The sequence below is a fragment of the Macrobrachium nipponense genome, chromosome 11 (genome assembly GCF_015104395.2).
Source record: "Macrobrachium nipponense isolate FS-2020 chromosome 11, ASM1510439v2, whole genome shotgun sequence".
Taxonomy (NCBI): domain Eukaryota; kingdom Metazoa; phylum Arthropoda; class Malacostraca; order Decapoda; family Palaemonidae; genus Macrobrachium; species Macrobrachium nipponense.
Window position 1 is genome coordinate 47638298 of NC_061087.1, and position 19475 is coordinate 47657772.

The window sequence follows — 19475 nt, forward strand, 5'->3', positions numbered from 1 at the left end:
TTCTCTCTCTTATCAAGTTGGGCCTATGCTCAGGGGATCCGTTTGCTGAGGTACCTGTACGATTGGTTGGTCTTGGCAGTTTCCAGGGAAAAACTGCTGCAGGACGGAGATCGTCTACTTCGGTTCTGTCTGGAACTGGGCATCGTAGTCAACCAGGAAAAGTTAAACCTTGTACCCAGTCAAAGGATTCTCTACCTGGGCATGGTCATCAATATGACAGTTGCAAGAGTTTTTATGTCAGATCAGAGATTGGAGAAGTTGAGAGTTGTGGCGCGCAACTTCCTGTCGGAACCACATCAGTCAGCTCATCAGTGGCAGGTTCTTCTGGGAGTTTTGTCTTCCCTGTAGAAGCTGGTCCCTCATGGGCATCTTCATCTTCAGTCTCTGCAAGGGAGACTGGGGGGGAATTCTGGTCTGTGACGGGGGACTCACCCCTGTTAAAGGTTCCTCTGTCTCTGGAAGTGAGAGAAGACCTTTATTGGTGGTTGGACGACCGAAATCTTTTGAAGGGTGTCCCTTTGCGTTCTCTTCTACCGGACTTCCTTCTGTTTTCAGATGCCTCCCTCCTGTTTTCAGACGCCTCCCTCACAGGTTGTGGCACTCATTTAGGTGGCTTCATTGCCTCAGGTGTTTGGAGTTTGGAGTTGAAGGCAGCCTTCCTGGGTCTGAAGGAGTTTTGGGAGAAAGTAGAGGGTCATTCTGTCATTCTCATGTTGGACAACACCACGGTAGTCGCCTATGTGAACAAGCAGGGAGGCCTGGTTTCTCGTCAATTTCCAACTTCACGCCTTGACCGTCGAGGTTCACCAGCGGGCGGTCAGCAATTCAGTAGAGATTTCAGCCAGGTATATCCCAGGTAAATGGAATGTGGTCACAGACAAGTTCAGTCATCGGGATCAGATCCTAGGCACAGAGTGGTCCCTCCATCAAGTAGTAGCAGACAAACTTTTCCATGCTGGACCTTTTTGCGACTCAGTCCAACAGGAAACTGGAGATATTCTGTTCAGTGGTTCCAGATCCTGTAGCGTTAGCAGAGGACGCATTCCAACATCCCTGGGACAACCTGGAGGTGTATGCCTTCCCTCCGTTTTGTTTGATCCGTCAAGTTCTGAACAGGCTGATGAGTTCACAGGGTCTCAGGATGACTTTGGTAGCCCCTCCGTGGCCTCCGGCATGATGGTTTCCAGATCTGCTGTCGTTTTTGTCAGAGGTTCCGAGGGAAATTCCCCCTTGGCGGCATCTCCTGTGTCAGCCGCATGCGGAAAGGTTCCACCAGTCAATAGAATCCCTGTCTCTTCATGGTTGGAGGCTGTCAAGTATCTCCGAGCGAGAGGCTTTTCTCAGAGAACAGCAGGGCATATTTCCAGCAGTCTCAGAATGTCGACCTCTGCGGTTTACCAAGGCAAATGGGCGATCTACTGCGATTGATGTCGTAAACGGGGTTTTTCTCCACTCGCAACCTCTATTCAGCGAATAGCAGACTTTTTAACCTTCCCCAGAGACGAGAAACATTTGTCCATTTCTGCTATTAGAGGCTACAGGGCGGCCCTGAGTTTAGTGTTACGCCTTAGAGGTATCGACATCTCGTCCGGGGAACTTTCCTTGCTAGTTAAGGGGTTTGAGCAATCGAGTTCTAAGGAGCTCAATCCTCTAACTTGGGATGATTCCCTTGCTCTCAAGAGCTTCACTAAGGGCCCATATGAGCCTTTGCCTTGCTCATGTGACAGGAACTTGACGCTCAAGACAGTTTTCCTTCTGGCCTTGGCATCTTTGAAGAGGGTAGGAGAACTCCATGGTCTGAGCTATGATGTGAAGCACACCAGGGGTTGGGGGTCAGTGTCTTTTGAATTTGTCCCAGAATTCGTGGTCAAGACCCAAAATCCCTCTGTGCACGATGACAGGTTCACTTCATTTTCCATCCCATCACTGAATGACTGTGGGTGGTGATGCTCAAGAGCTTTTGTTGTGCCCTGTTCGGGCCCTGCGTTGCTATCTTAAAAGGACATGGCACCTTAGACCAGGCTGCTGCAGGCTATTTGTTAGCACAGGACTTACTAAGAAAGAGGTGTCTAAGAATACTATCTCTTTTTGGATATGGGAAGCCATCAGACAGGCATACTTGGCTCTTGATGATTCCGCCACCATGTCTTTGCAGGCTAGAGTGCATGACATTAGGGGTATTGGTCCCTCTCTGGTTTCAAAAAGAACTTGACTGTACATAGAGTGCTGAGCGCTGGTACTTGGTTACACCAGTCCACGTTCACCTCTTTCTGTCTTAAGGATTTTGCCCACAGATCTACAGACACGCTTTCGCTGGGTCCTGTGGTGGCTGCCCAACAGGTCGTGTAACTCACTGTTGCACTTAACAGGGCACTTTTATATCTTACCTAAGATGATTGTGTGTATGAGAGAATGAGTAAGTTGGCTGGTCTCCTTCTTTGTCTTGTACCTTTCCTTCTTTCTCTTGTACCTTTCCTTCTTCCTTCGGGCGGGTTAAGGAATACACACGTCATTCGCTGGACTGGTGTGATACAGGTGAGTAAGGTAGTCCTACTGATAGTGTGGTCACTTAATATACAAATATCCAACCCTCTATTCGGTAGCACATGCTCCACTCCTTGGCAAGGAGGAGTTGGGAGTGGTAACAAACCCTGGTGTATTGGTTTGCTATTGGAGAGTCAAAGTTTCTCTTTGGTTCACTTTAGTACGATGATTCTCCCATATATCATTGCATGTCAGTGTCTGAGTGATTAGATATCAGTTTATCTAGCTTCTCAGCGGGCTTCAGTCCCTCTCCAGAAGTTTTTTTTTTCTGGAGCTGGACTGATGGGCAGGCCCCCATCCGGTTTAGGATGTCTTGTACCTCCCTCCAAGTATGAGTCTATCCTATTGTTAAGACCAAAGGTTTGTTCGTGTATGAACAAATGACAAATTTTCTAAGACAATTTGTATTTTCATACATTCAACTTCCCTGTCAGATATATACTTAGCTATAGACTCCGTCGTCCCCGATAGAAATTCGAATTTCGCGGCACACGCTACAGGTAGGTAGGTCAGGTGATCTACCGGCCTGCCGCTGGGTGGCAGGAATAGGAACTATTACCTTCTAAGGACAGATTTTTCTCTATCGTTTGGACTGTAAACATACGTTTACGGTTCCTCCTGATTTGATTTTCGTGTTTCATCGCCATCGATCTTCTGGGCTGTCTTTTGCAGGGAAGTACTGGGTCTTTGGTTCGGCATACGCTTTTATTAACTTTTAATGAATTTCGCTTCGAAATTTAGAAGAAAATACTAATTGAAACTACCGAAATTATCGGTAGACACTCACATAGTTTGCAATAAAGGGAATTATTAATATTTATTCATTATTACATGTAATAAAGGTTACAACTTTATTGAGGAAATATTAAACTTTAATTTCCTACTTTAGGAAGTCAGAAAAGCATATAACTAGATACGCTTACTTTATAAGCTTTAATAGCGTTTGTGCTAACGAGCAGTTAGAGTATTAGCAGTACTAGTAGTTGCTGCATCCTCATCACCTTCTTACTCCACAGAAACTACAAATTTATATATGCAAATTTGAAGATAATGGATGTAGCTCAAAAGCGAGCTCTAAAAAGGTAAGAAGTGAATATAGTGTTCCCCATTGAAGTGGAGGGTGCGTCTGATCGGCTCTGTCTCGCTCCCAGACCTAGACCTCTTACCAAGCTCCCAGGCCCAGAGGAGAAGAATGTCGACAGTCGTACGGAGGTTACGGAGAATCCCCACCGATCAGGCGTCCCTCGCAGACTCTGTAGAACGTTCCAGACTGCCAAGTTTTGCCATTGGAAAGGCGTCCTAAAATAGTGGAGGGTGCGTTCCGATCGGCTCTGTCTCGCTCCCAGACCTAGACCTCTTCCAAGCTCCCAGGCCCAGAGGAGAAGGAATGTCGACAGTCGTACGGAGGTTACGGAGAATCCCCACCGGTCAGGCGTCCCCTCGGCAGAATCTGTAGCGTCCCAGACTGCCAAGGATCGCCATTGGAAAGGCATCCTAAAAGAGTGCTTTTCGTCTTCCGATTCGTCTCCTCGAAGAAGTGGATGGACTTCCGACGAACTGTCGTGTCCGATCAAGAGGAGTTGGAAAGCTCCGACGTTGGACTCGAGCCCGGAACGTTTCCCGGACGATTCTCCCTACGAGAGGAAAAGAGCCAAGTGGACAATATCTCGATCTCCTACGCCTTCCAGAGCGCATTCTCCTATTCATGGCAAAGAAAAGGAAGAAACTGCGACGGACTTCCTACTTAAAATGCAGGAACAAATTTCCTCTTTAGTAGGAGTATTGAGAAAAGACCTTCCGAGGAGAAAAAAGGACGATTTTCTTCCTGTTAAGAGATCTCGTCCTACGGGCGTTCTGGACTCCAGACTTATCTCCTCTACTCCTCGTACGAGTACAGAGACGAATAAAGAAAGAAGGACGAAAACTCATAGGCTTGAGCGCAACATACGGACAATGACGAAGAGTGTCCAAGTCGGACAGAACCACCCAGGCGCTCGGCGCCAGAATTGGACTACTCGGACAGGAAAAAGTGTCCTACGCGGACGGCTCCAACCAGACACCATTCGCCAGACGCGGACAGCCCGGACAGGCGGATATTTCCTATGCGGACAACTGTGTCCAAGCGACTCGTGCCGATTGCGGACAACCTTGACAGGCGGACAGCCGGATTGGACAAAACGTCGTGCGCAGGCAACTCCGTCCGGGCGACAGGCGCCAGAAGCGGAACAAGACGGACAGGCAGAGGTGTCGTACTGGACTGACACAGCCAAGCGCCAAGTTCCATAGGTGGACAGCTCGGACAGACGACACGGTCCGAGACGGACAGATACGTCCAAGCGCATTGAACAAACCGGACTTTCGGCAACGGTTAAGCACCAAGCGCCAAGATCTTCCTCAAAAGAATCATACGGAGAAATCAACCAGGAAGCGTCTCTTTATGATTTGGACCAGGAGCGGATTTCTCTGGACAGAGACGAAAGGTGCCGCACAGGCGGGCCGTCGTCCTGTTCACGATATGTCCGTTTCGGGTGGAAATCTGCCGCAGCACAGCTGTCTCCTGAGAAGAATGCAATATGTTGCACAGGCGGCCGTCATTCTTGTCAGGAGGACTTAGATGATGATAGTTTTTTTTTTTCTCAGGATCGTTTGCAAATTAAACAAGATTTGTACGAGCTCTCATTCATTGATTAGAGGCTCTTCCAAATAATAGAGGCATAGAATACGGCCTTATATCCAAGAGAATAAAAATTTGAGGGATTCTCTTCGATCCTAGAGTTTTCATTGCGATCTCTTTCGACTAATACTAATTCGTGTTTATTGACGAAAAGAACGAAGAGGGCAAGATTTCCTTTTCTCTCTCTGGATCGGAGAGGAAAGAATGTAGTAGCAAGACTTGCTGTATACGACTACTGAATGACAAGTCATATACCCATACCAGAGTTGCCTTTGTGGTTCGCTACGGAATTATCTATATCCTTACAGGTTTTTTCCTGGTAAGGACTTCGCTTAAAAGGTTTGTTACGACAATACCTACTCAGCTTCGATATTTAACAAAGGTTGTTTGGCTTAAATTTGCATTATTAAGAGCTTCCTTAGGCTCGAGAATAATTGTATTATATTCCTTCATTGAATGAAGTAACTGGCAACTCATGATGAATGCAGTCAGGCAGCGAGCGAGACTGCCGGGCTGTCATTCTAAGGCCAATACTGAATACAGTACCATCCGGTTCTCGGTCATGATTAGTCGATTACATCTCTCTCCAACGGGATCGAATGGTTAACCGTATATCCCCTCACAATCATGGACTTAGTCTCGAATGGAGGAGATAGTTAAGCTAACACAAATAATATTGTCTGCCTTTTGCTAAGAAGCTTTCAATAAGAAAGATATTATAACCTTTCAATGCTGTTTACCGTAGGTAACATTATTAAAGGATTCTAAGCAGTAGAACATTTATATTAATATAATGCTCTCATGCTTACGAAAGCATGGCTTATTAGAATACATGCTTAGTTGAGATATGGATGTAGTAGAGAATTCACTTTAAGACTACGGTATGGTCAAGTCTTTCGAGAAACGCAAACAACCTTTTTAGAATCGGATATTGCTCAAGAGAAGATGGATGAGTGGGATGGGAACATTCTCTTCGTGCAGAAATGGTTTCCCTGAATGGACTATACTTCGTATATAAGAGTTTTTTCCTACTAAGAACGGAATTAACATGTGAAAGGAGGTCGGGTACCATAAAGGCACAGATGTTCTGACACATAACATAAAGAGAATTAGAAGAAAGCGCCAGCCTGGCGCAATGCGCCAGAAGCGCCAGGCTGGCGCAAAATTGCGCCAGAAGCGCCAGCCTGGCGCAAAATTGCGCCAGAAGCGCCAGCCTAGCGCAAAATTGCGCCAGAAGCGCCAGCCTGGCGCAATGGGCCAAGAGCACCATCCAAGATATTTTCTCGTTTTAGCGAGTTATTAACCTAAGAATCCAGTAGCCTCTCGGACAGCAGGCTCGGTAACGGCAAGAATCGTTCCTGATTTCGTTACCCTTTTTATCACTTAGGCCAATTCCACGACTCTCTCATATCGCAAAGAGCATCGAGAATCTCTTTTTTTTCGCTCCTGTTCGCGTTAAAAAAGAGAACCTATTTGGAAAACAGACAGGGAAACGTAACGATCCTTAAGAGTTCGATGCAAGATATTTCATGTCCTGAGAACCTTCTCGATCGACGATAATAACTGTTAACGTATGTCTAACATTTATTGGAAAGAGTTGTGAGAACCTGCGGAAAAGTCTTCTTCATAGATCTCTTAGCAAGGTAGAATAGAAGACGAACAGGCTTCCTATAGAATGCTTCCTTTTCCTCGAACGCCAAGAGAGGTAGCAATATACGCCATCTTTATTTTATAGAAAGGGGAATATCTATAGTCTCTCCCTAAATATAAATATAAATATAAATTCTTACAGAATTTAAGATAAAGGGCGTCAAAGAAAGAGAGGATAATACTTTATGCCTCATTTTGGCTTCAGAGAGGTTGGATTCACAGAGGTCACGTTCTTCTCACAGCATGTTTTTGGAAGTCTTTTCAAGAGAGTCTGGATATTCTATCAGCATCTATTATTAAATGGACCTTAACAACCTCTCCACTCTGAGTCTGTCTGCATGCAGACTGACCAGAAGTGGACATAAATGAGAGGGATTTTGCAAGGTAGATGACAATAGTCATGGCCATAGACATAGAATTGCTGCAGATCGTGCTAGAGGGAATGAGGAAACTGTCCTCTTCCGATACCTCTGTGAACCACATAGCGGTTTTTTCTTCCCTTTCAGAGGGAAGAATCACCTTTGTATATATCTGCTATCAAAGAACGCAGTAAAAGGCTATACTCTGTCTCTACAAAAGGAATTGGAGATAGCAGAGGATTAGATCTTCGCGGATCCTTATACGATATATACCTTAATATGACAAGAGTAGGATATCATGTACTTCTAATGGGATCTTTTTTGTGGCCACAGATTCCATGTTCCGACAAGATGGAACTGCTCCTCATCAAACTTCTTTGAGAAATTTTTATGAGGGAATTCTTTGTTTCTCTGGGTCCTAAACGACCAAGAAGACAAGTGAATTTTTTGAGCATTGGAATCTCGCATCAGATTCTATGGAGACTAGACAATGGGTTCTTGCCAGCATAGTATGTCTAGCAAAAGAACTGAAACCCCCTATTCCTGATTCAGTGTTTTCAGATAGAGGTTTCGTTGTCCAGGCAGAGTACTTACGTTTTCATCTACAGTAGAATGGTTCAAACGTTTGCCTACAGAGTCTTTGGTATGCGATGACGGCTCGAAATGCTTCCCAGAAGGTGTTCAGAGGGATACAATAAAGAGCTAGAATCAGGAGTACTCCCAATTTCAGCTCGGAGTCTCCTTCGACTTCCAGGCTTCTTCCCTTCCTTCGGGCAAGGATAGGGAAGGATTCTGCCAATGAGACACCCCTTCAACATGTAAGAAGAGATCTCGTGAGCACGGAAGTATTCGAGAAGGACCCTCCTCGGAGGAAGACTCTTATCTCTCGTACGGTTAGATATGCTATCGTCTACTGGATGTAGCTGATTACAATCACCTCCCCTTACCGGAGAGACCAAAAGCTCAAAGTGAAAGAATTTCTTCCACCCTTCTCCAGTCTCCTGATAAACGATTGTGGATGTTAAGGACTTTCGGACAATGTAGCGCCAATCAGGCGCCAAAATACCAGAACAGGCGTAAAGACGCCAGAGGAAGACAGTCCAAATAAACACTGTCATTGTCTGATGAGGAGAAGGAGCGTGCCTCCAGCCTGGCGCAGATGCGCTAGAGGCAAATAAATCGGAAAAAGTGTCCGATGTGGCATCGCCAGTTTCCTCGAGACTCTTTAACAAGCTCGAAGCTCCAGCAAGTGGGGAGAAGTCAGCCAGGCGCCAGGCGCGAGGCTCCAGGCAGGCGCAAGGCGCTAGCCAGGCGCCAGGCAAGCAACATGCGCCAGCCAAGCGCGAGGCGTCAGACAGGCGCGAGGCGCCAGCCAGGCACAAGCCAGGCTCTAGGCTTCATCCAGAAGAGATCAATTTCAAAGAAAGCCCTGGTCTTCTTTGGAACAGTGTGATCTCTAAAGCACTTCTTAAGTAACTTGATGATTCCTTCAAACAGCTGAGAATTAAAAGCGCTTGAAGTGCGAGCTTTTAACAATTCTTGTTCTTTCCATAACAATATGTCGTGAGAGACATATTAGCTGTAATTTACGGGAGATGCAACTCTGTGTTGTCTTCTCTTTGCACGAAGGAGGTCAAGTTGACCTATGAGAGATCCTTCTCTCTTGGTTACGTGTCTACGGATACGTTGCTGGGATAGGGAGCCGACACTGATCCTTAACTAGTGAGTTAAAAAATTTTATTTTAACATAAGTATACTATTTTCTTTGGGTTATTTGAAATGAGTTTGGGGATAGCTCTTTTCAAATTAAGCACAAACCCTCGTGTTAGGATCAGGTGATCGGGATCGGTGTTGTGCTCCTTAATTATGCCAGTAGGCATAGGTGTTTTGTCATGTAAGTGGATAGGACCCCTTTGACAAATAACCATTAGATTCTGTCAAGTAAGTGGATAAGACCCCATTGACAGATCTACAAGAACTCTTAGCCATAGGTCACATCCTCGCTGAGGCTCTTGAGACGAAGCAGACTCCTAGCAATAGCTAGGAGGTCAACCCTTCGTCTAAACACATAGGAACCAAGGTTTTATTTATTTATTACCTACAACGTATGTTGTTTACCTGTCTAATCAGTAATTAGCTGTCTCTTACCCACCGCCAAAGGTGCCAATCAGCTAAGTATATATCTGACAGGGGAAGTTGAAATGTATTGAAAATGATTTGTTATTTTGACAATAAAGTTTCATACATACTTACCTGGCAGATATATACGATTGAATGGCCCACCCAGCCTCCCCTCAGGAGACAGGTGGAAGAGAAAAATCTGTCCTTAGAAGGTAATAGTTCCTATTCCTGCCACCCAGCGGCAGGCCGGTAGATCACCTGACCTACCTACCTGTAGCGTGTGCCGCGAAATTCGAATTTCTATCGGGGACGACGGAGTCTATAGCTAAGTATATATCTGCCAGGTAAGTATGTATGAAACTTTATTGTACAATAACAATATCATTTTTCATAGCTACAAACCTGAGGTCTTAACATTATACTGCCTGCCTCTACAAAAATATCATAATCTCAGTAAGAGAGAGAGAGAATTATTATTTTTATTATTTAATTTGATTTACTTTACACACAAAAGCTTGAAAACACATAAATTACATAAAAAATTAAGCATAAGCACTTTTGCAAGGGTTTGCAAATGTTAGCAGGCTGTGAAAAACTCATGTATGACAACTAGTTAGGTTCCAATGAAAGGTTTGTGTGTCTGTAAATTTGTTTAATTTGAATTGCACAATTTTGGGGTAATTAATGTAGAATTTTTATTAGGAGATTTTTCATGCTGTCCTTGTTGCATGCATTGTCCAAGTTGTTCTCCAGCACTGAGCTATATATTTTGATAACATTAAAAGCTTACATGTCAATGTAAATTTTTATTCTTTGTACTGTAGTATGTACTCCCCTTTGAAAGGGTCTTATATGTCATTATATGTCATTAATATGGAAGTTATTTTTACCTTAATTCCCAAACATGAAGGAAAATTATGGACAGAACAGTCTAGTCAGTTATTTTTCTGTAGTGCTTTTCATGAATTCATGTATTTCCCTGAGTATCTTTTCTTCAATATTAGTAAAGCTGGATATATATTGCATCTTTTCCCATTTTCTTTTGTGTTTGAAGATTATAGTATATTGAGGTGATAATTTGTTCATGTCTGTTTATGACCATAGTGAATTTCCCTCTCAGCTGGCCCTGTGTTGAAGGAAGCACGGAACTCAACAGTCAGAGTTGGGAACAAAGCAAAGCTCTCGTGCACTTTTGCTGCCGTCCCCGCACCAGACGTCCATTGGGTGAAGGATAAAAAACTTCTGGATAAATTAAAAGGGTAAGATTTTATTATCAGTTAAACAGTGTGGAGTACACAAAGGCAGGGAAATTGCTGAGGCATGTTTCATTTGTTTTTGCAAGGGGATATTAACATCAATTAGTATTACTGTTTCATCAGTATCTTTCAGTTAAAGTTTCTCTACAACCCCATTAATCATATGCAGCCTCACTTCTATGTAGGGGAATCCCAGTTGCACAAGTCCGATTATAGATACAGAAGCCCCTCACTGTCCGTACCCAGACCTGCTTCTGGTTTGTTGTGATTAATTTGACATCCATTTGTTGTGAGTATTGGAAAGAGGCTCTTTGGTTTACTGTTTTAACTGTTCAAATTGTATTTAATTTTTCATGATGCATTTTGGATAATTTTGAATCTTCTATTTAAGATTCTTTTTCCTGTCAGGCTCTGTAAGAGTTCTGTTCTTTGCAGAACATAATTCTGCACTCTGCCAGCATTGGTATTGCTTTTTTTTTTTTTTTTTTCAACTCCATAGGTACCGGTTACTTTTCAGTTGTGCATCAGGTTGTGCTAACCATCAAGTGTGTTTTGAATGAAAGTTATTTCAAATTTTTCCTAAATTATACTTTTTTAATTATATATTTTGTGCTATTCCCTAGCTTGAGGGTACAATCAGGCATGTTTATTTATGTATAATTGTGCTATTCCCTAGCTTGAGGGTACAATCAGGCATTTTTCCTCATTTTCTGTCAACTAGTTGTTTCCGGCACTCTTTTTTCTATAACATATAGTCAGGTGTATTTACACTATTTTCAATGAAATATTTTTTAAAAGTTGAATTATGTTGTTGGTGATTGAATTATTGTGTATTGTTCTGTTGAATTTTACTTTGTTTCTGTTGTTAAAGCTAATTTCTTGAGAAGACAATTGAGCTGAACCCTGAGGGTGCTACTCATTATGGTAAGAAAAATTGCTTAGTACTTGACACAGATATTCAAGGCATAAGGTAAAATTTTCTTAATCTCCAGAGTTGTGCCCTTGAAAGGGATTTTGACGAAGGAAAAATCTATTTCTGGGTGATTGGCTCGTGTCGCCCTATGAAAGGATCCTTAATATCATTCTTTCTAGGTAAAATTAATCTAAAATTACCAGAGAAAAACAAAATTAAGAAAATGTCAGTAAAACTGACTCGCTCACTCTTAAAAAGAAGTGTCGGTATGGCAATAGGGGCGAGTGGGAACACTACCACGAGACATTCACCAATTAGAACTTCCAATCAGAATCCCCACAAGAGAGAGCTGATACCAACGGGCGATGCGGCCGCTACTACTACTACTAGAGGACGCCACGGACAGCAGCGCCCCTAGCGGACATCCTTCTAATCTCGAAAACATCTTGTCCTGCAGGGGGGGGAGCAAAGATACAGGGTGGGTTTCAAGAGGGCGACACGAGCCAATCACCCAGAAATAGATTTTTCCTTCGTCAAAATCCCTTTTCTGGGCTCAGCTCGTGTCGGCCTATGAAAGAGTACTAGAGAAATAGACAAGATGGGAAAAAGGACAAATGAAAAGCAGTTGTAAAATGAGGGATATAATATAAGTAATCAATTACAGCATATAAATTAACGTACTTAAATCTAACTTATTCTAAACAGTAACATAAAAGAAGTTAGTAATGTAAAGTACTTAAAATTACAGTAAACACAGTAAACTTATAATAATGCAGTGTAATTTTAACAAAATAGATTTACTTAGATAACTTATTTACAAAATATACAAACACATTGTGTCCTATCCCGTAAGCATTAAAAATAAGGGTAGGTACACTGAAGTACATTATCAGTACAAAGTGTGGATGTCCCTAGCAAAAAAATAAGGGACAATCCACTAATATGATTTCAGCGGCTAAGGCTAGGATATCCGAGTAGCATGGCGATAGGGTGAGGCATGTTGGATGAGGTAGGTAGAAAGGAGACCTGGATCTGTACTACAACTTATATTACAGTATCAGGAGAAACAATGTTTCCCGCTGCTACTGCTGAAAATTTTAAGATTCCAAGGACTTTAGATAATGACGTTTAAAGACTGTCGGAGATTTCCATCCAGTATACTTTTTAAGATCCTCAAAGTTCATATGTTGAAAGTAATTAATTGAGGTGGCTACTCCCCTGATGTCATGTGCTTTTGGGAATGAATCAGGATTGGCTTGTTTAATGAAGTAAAGGATTTGTTGTCTAATACCTTTTACTGACAAAGTACCACCTTTTTCTCATCATGAAGAGAGAACCACCTGAGGATCTTGAGGATGTACGAGATAGAAAGGCTCTTAAAGTTGATACTGGGCAAAGAGAAGGGTCTTGCGGAAGTGGGATGACTTTCCAAGGGGCCCACCTTGCAAGAGGATCCTCATTTTTAGCCAAAAAACTACGATCCGGAGCAAGCAGAACTTCTCCTGAGGGGAGGAATTCCACATGACCCGCATCTCTGGATAGAGCCGACAGTTCTGAAATTCTAGCTCCTGAAGCTAGGCTTAATAAGAATAATGTCTTTCTAAGAAGCATTATGAATGTACAAGACGAGTTGTCAGTATCTGAAGCTAGTTTGAGGACATCATTTAAGAACCATGAAACTGCAGTAGTCCGTTTGAGAAGGTCTAAGTCTAGCACAGGCTTTAGGAATAGACGTTTGAAAATAAGATTCAGTCAGATCTATCTGAAAACCTAACTGAAAGATCTTCTTCAAGCCGATTTATGAGTAGTAATAGTGCTAGCTGCTAAACCTTTTTCAAACAAGGATCTGAAAAAGGATATAGCTAAGTTAACTGTCATGGTTGTAGTGTTTGATTCTTTCAGGAAGGATGCTAATTTTTTAACAGCTGAGTCATATTGTCTAATAGTTGACTCTCTCTTATCTGATTCTAGGAAGAGAATATTTTGTGGATCAATATTAGCATCTTTATTAGCCGCAAAATTCATGAAGTCCATAAAGTTAGGGTCTGAAGAATTCCTGAGGATCGAACACAGTCCTCATTTGTACTGATTGTGACAGCTTGGGATTGGGAATCCGTTGAGGTCGGAGACCCAATTCCAGAAGAAGAGGATACCAGTTGCTCTTGGGCCAGTCCGGTGCAATCAGAGCTACTATTCCCTTGAAAGTCCTCAGCTTGCTTAAGACTTTCAAGAGGAGATTCACTGGAGGAAAAACATAAATTTTTCTCCACTGATCCCAATCTAACGACAGGCGTCCGTGGCATAAGCCCAAGAGGGTCCAGGTTGGGGGCCACATAGCAAGGAAGCTTGTGGTTCGCTTGTGAGGCGAAGAGATCTACTTGGAGACCTGGGACTCTCCGCATATCCACTGGAATGACCCGTCGTCTAGGGACCATTCTGATTCCAGAGGGACTGACCGGGACAAAGCGTCTGCTATCACATTTCTTACCCCCGCCAGGTGAGTGGCGGACAGATGCCATTTGTGTTTGTTTGCTAGGGCAAAGATGGCTATCATGACATGGTTCACATGCTTGGATTTGGACCCTCCCCTGTTGATGCAATGAACTACCACTGCACTGTCCAAAACTAGCCTTAGATGAGACTTTTTCTGGGGGAAGCAGTCTCTTCAAGGTAAGAAATACTGCCATTGCTTCCAGAATGTTTATGTGGAGCTGGCGAAATTGAACTGACCAAGTCCCCTGAACCTGTTTGAACTGAGAATATCCCCCCCACCCGGACAGGGAGGCATCCGTGTGAATGGTTAACACTGGAAGGGGATATTGAAGGGGTACCCGCTTGGCTAAGTTCTTTACTTTTGACCATGGACGGAGTTGATTGCGAAGGATCTGTGGAATTACTGACAACTTGTCTCGAGATTTGGCGTTTGCTCTCGATCGCCAAACTCGATTTATATCCTTTAGCCTTGCTTTCAGGAGGATATCTGTCACCGAAGCAAACTGAAGGGACCCTAGGATTCTTTCCTGGCTTCTCCTTGATGTTTTGTTTGCATTTGAGAAATTGTCTGACAGATTTTGCTATTTCCTTCCGTTTGGCCACTGGAATTGACAGATTGTGGGAAGACAAATCCCATTGGATTCCCAGCCACTGAAAACGAGGACTTGGGGGAAGTCTGGATTTCGTTTTGTTTATCTGGAACCCCAAGATGTTCCAGAAAGTGACTACCTTTTTGGTGGCTTTGAGACATTCCTCGACTGTTGGTGCCCAGATCAACCAATCGTCGAGGTATGCTGCTACCATGATTCCCTGAGTTCTCAATTGCTGCACAACCACTTCTGCTATTTTCGTGAATACCCTGGGGGCTACATTCAGACCGAAGGGCATCACTTTGAATGAGAATGTTTGATTTCCTAGCCTGAATCCTAGGAATGGGCGGAAGTGTCTGGCTATAGGGATATGATAGTATGCGTCTGTAAGATCGATGGAGCATGTGACGGCTCCACGCGGAAGTAAGGTCCTTACTTGCGAGAGGGTAAGCATCTTGAACTTGTCGCAACGAATGAAAGAGTTTAGCTTTGACAAGTCTAAGATTACCCTTCTTTTTGTTGAGCCTTTCTTTGGCACGCTGAATAAGCGACCTTGAAATTTTAGATGCTTGACTCTCGCAATAGCTCCTTTCTGAAGGAGTTCCTCCGCATAATCTGTCAATTCCTTTGATGGTATCTGGCGGAATGATTTGATTGGAGGAGGATCTTTGATCCAACTCCAACCCAATCCTTTGGACACTATGCTCTGTGCCCAATTGCTGAACCCCCACCTGTGACGGAAGAGGAACAGCCTCCCTCCTACCTGGGGAGCCTCATTGTTGATGGGCGGGTTGACCACCACGCCCTCCTCTGAACTGCTTACTCCTTGTCGCCCTCCTGCGCCACGCTGGCGAAAGTAGCCTCTCGCCCTACCTCTCGATTGTCTGTTAAAGGGAGGGTAGCCCTGACCTTCATACGTAGGGTTGAAGGCCGGCGAGAGTGCGTAGGAGGTCGAAGGTTGTGACTGAGGAGACAGCAGGAGGATGGGCTGGTTCTGCTTAGAAGTAGCAGGTTGTCCCTGTTGGGTAACCGGGACGGCCTGAACAAATTGCTGCTGTTGCTGGTGTTTCTGGTAAGGCTGGAACCTTTTACCAGACTTCTTTGGTTTCTTACCAGCAGTGGGGACGGATTCTTGCTTCCTCTTAGATGAAATACCCCACCTAGCTCTAAGGCTCTGGTTGAGCCTAGCCGCCTCGTGGTGTACTTCATTTACAGCGGACTCTGGGAAGAGATCCGCTCCCCACATGCTAGAAGCCAGGAGTCTATTAGGCTCGTGCCTAATAGTGCACTCCTGCAAAACGTGCTTTCGGCAATTCCTCCTAGCTTGGAAGAAGTCGAAAGCATCCGTCTGAACCGTCTGAAGCTGGGATTTGGCCAAGATCTTAAACAACGGTTCCGTGCCATACGAGAGAGCAGCCATCTCTGTTATGATCAGCGAATTGAGGGACCTGCCAAACCTAGTTTCGCAAGCGTCGAACTCCGCCTGAATCAAGGAATCAGGCAGCCTTGGGAGCTTTTCCGCCGAACTGGTCCATGGCGCAGTCCGGTTTGAGCTTACCAAGCGTGAACGTGGCTGGCAAGTTCTCCCACAATTCTCCAAAAGCTGGGAAGAGCGGAGAAGTAGACTCCGCCTCCCTTAGCTGTGGCATGGACTCATCCTTGAGGACTGCCTGAAGAGTTGTCTCTACTATTTTTGTAGCGAACGGGAAGAGAAGCCTCTCTTCCGTCGCAAAAATAGTGAAAGGACTCTTATAGGCCTGGAGCTTGGTGTTTGTACACTCCCAGTCCTCAAGGCAGTGAACCCATTCACGTTGAGCATGATCCCTACTGTAGAGAACATTCTCCCTAGAGATCTTGTCTTCCCTAGTAAGCGCCGCTACGGTCAGCCTAGCATAGCCAATGAAAGGCTGCGTCAAACCCGGAGGATAAAACTCGAAGTCCTCAATCCTTCGAGTTCCACACTCCGGGATAGAGATCATACCATCCTTAAACGGAGCGTAAGCGGCTACTCTCCATGGGTTCTCCATAGAGAAAGCTGGTAGTGAATCATATGGTGGAAGCTGGAAAATACCAGCACTTGTTACTGGGGAGACTGGAAGGGGGACCTGAGAGAGCCCAGCTACTCGGTCCTCATTCTCTCTAACTCTGTTAGAGAGATCTTGGATGGACTGGCCCGATTGAGACAGAGTGCTCGACAGTTGTGCGAACATCTGCTCAAACTTTGTCCCCAGGGCGGAGACTTGAGAGCCGACCATCTCACCCACCTGTTGCATCACCACTGCTGAGAAAGTAGTGGGATCAAAGGTGCTGGGTCCCGCTCCTCCGACCGGCGTTACCGGAGTGGATGCGGTGGAGGCCGGAGAAGGCATTGGCTCGGTGGGAGCGCGAGCCTTCTCCTTAGAAGACTTGCTAGAGCTCTTCGAGTAAGAAGAGCTTGGCTTGGCCTTTCACCGCGTCAGCGTAAGAAGTCAAAGACTTCTTAGCTGAAGAAGACGAAGACGACTTCTTAGAAGTCGTCTTAACTAGGGTCTTCGGTTCTCTCTGTCCCTTCACCTTTGGGGGTACAGAGAGAGCGGGAGAGCGGGTAGGGATCTCAGATCCCACAAAGCCTTGGAAAGAAGCACTTGAAGAAGGGACAGGAGAAGATCCAGGAGCGCCCAAGGAAAGACCTTGGGCGCCCGACACACCTACCTCAACCAACAAATCCTCCGCACCTACCGCCATAGGCTCAATGTTGAGGTCCAGGGTAGCGACGTCCGGGACCGACTCCTGTGTGGCTACGACCCTGAAAGATTGCTGCATCTCTTGCTGGATGGAGGCTATCAGAGGGGCTGCGGATAAGGGGTCAACATACCCTGTTGACTTGCCCCCGGGGAAGATCTGGACGGCCAGCTTCTTATCTAAAATATAAGGCTGGCCTTTGGCGGCGTTCTTTCCGAAGCCGCCTACCCACGCTTTCAGGGTTGCAAGGGCGACCTCCCTCACACCAGCAGCCTGAAAGAAAAGGCGAAATGAGCTTCCAATGGCGGGACGGGGTTAACAAACTTATGTCTAAGAGTTGTTAGTAAAATGATAAAGTCTATAATCGACTTACCCCCTCCACCAGCTGACTGACTAGGTCGTAATCAGATGGCGCAGGCTTCCGGTGCCAGACGATCATATCGTTGTACGGCGTGGCACATGGAGCGTGAGACCTGCACTCATCGTGGCCGCAGGGGTCGTACAACGTCGCGTTGCATCCCAGGACCTGACAGTTGGTAGCCTGTAAGTGGAAAGATACATAAGTATCAGGAGAACACTTACAGCCTAACAGTTGCTCTGCTGGTGCCGGAGCGAGAAAGTTAGATTAAACCAGAGCCCCGCCATAATACGTGTGGTAGTAAAATGGTTGGTTGTCCTAGGCTACGGCGGAGACAAGAGATAGAATCCAACCAGGTGTGGTGGTAAAATGAAACCACGACGGATAATGGCGGGGATGGTATACGTATGAATAATAAAATTAAACAGATCATCGTAAAATTAGGGTATATCCTTAAAAATAACAATAATTATCAAACCTTTCCCCACCCGTCTACTAGAAGAGTGCCCGGGTAAGAAGCAAGCTCTCTTCCGGTAGCGGGGGAGAGATGTAAGGATATAGTAGGCAAGCAACCGACCACTAGTAGTGACCACCCCGCCCGCTGGCGGAGCCAGTAATCTATAACCAAAGGTGCCCCGGCTGCGGCGGAAGGCTCCGTTCGTTATAGAGAGGGAAGGTGGCTGAGCAACTGGGGAAGGGGGGGGAGGGTCTTGGCGTAACACGGCGGGAGAGAGAGAGGGGGGGGTGGCCTACTCCTCCCGTCCCAACAACTACCCGCATCGGAGAACCCGGTACCCTATGAGTGGTCGCCCTATACCCCCCGCTGGGAGGAACCCCTGGCCTCCTCAGAGAGAGAGGGAGGAAGGCAACTGAGGTTGTCATGGCAACCAAGGGGTCCCCCAGCGCCTCCCTATACCTGATAGGGAGGGAAGGGGAAGGGGAAGGTACGATGGAACACGTGACCGCAAGTGGCCTAAGCCGCGAGCAACACAACCGTGGAAGGGCCACGTGAACCAGGCTGTACCAATACATGGGACATGCACCTAGGCTAGCCTAACACCCTAAATAGAACTAAATTTACATCGTAAAGATGGAAAAGACACTTTTAGTAGAAGAAAAAGAAGCCCAGGAGGAGGCAAACTGTTTCCGAGGAACAGAAAGCCTACTCGGAGCCAGCGATAGCCGATGAAGAGCAAGAGCCGGGATGCTGGGCTGGAACATAGAATAGCCCTAAATACCAAACTAAGAGAAATGGTAAAAGGGCTAACCTAGCTAAAACTCGATGTAAAAAACGATGAACGTGATATAGTAAGCCCATAAGTATAAGAAGTCCCAGTATGGAGGACCGGGAATTCTTAACGAGGCAGCATGGCGCCGCCACGAGACAACCGGGAAACCGTATATGACCTATTAGAAGGAAAATACTGGTTCCCGGAAGACTAAAATACAGTAAAACATTACTTATGAGGCACTTAACTTAGCCGTTGCGATGGCAGAACGTTCCATGATGGATGGTGATATAAATCCTCGTGAAATAGCACAAGCACAAGAAAATGCGTCTGAACGCTGGCGCTAATAATTAAGGATGTCCGCTAGGGGCGCTGCTGTCCGTGGCGTCCTCTAGTAGTAGTAGTAGCGGCCGCATCGCCCGTTGGTATCAGCTCTCTCTTGTGGGGATTCTGATTGGAAGTTCTAATTGGTGAATGTCTCGTGGTAGTGTTCCCACTCGCCCCTATTGCCATACCGACACTTCTTTTAAGAGTGAGCGAGTCAGTTTTACTGACATTTTCTTATTT

At 45.3% G+C, this 19475-nt stretch overlaps 1 protein-coding gene across 2 annotated transcripts in view; it reads left to right on the forward strand.

The window, feature by feature from the left end:
* LOC135205750 (tyrosine-protein phosphatase 69D-like) overlaps positions 1 to 19475 on the forward strand; it is a 472711-nt gene that overhangs the window by 117817 nt on the left and 335419 nt on the right. For both annotated transcript variants that reach the window (XR_010312592.1, XM_064236870.1), the window contains exon 5: positions 10469 to 10607. Coding sequence is in view for 1 of the 2 variants with exons in the window: in XM_064236870.1 (XP_064092940.1) it covers positions 10469 to 10607 (139 nt within the window). In the remaining variant the exon portion in view is untranslated. The remainder of the gene's footprint in view (positions 1 to 10468; positions 10608 to 19475) is intronic.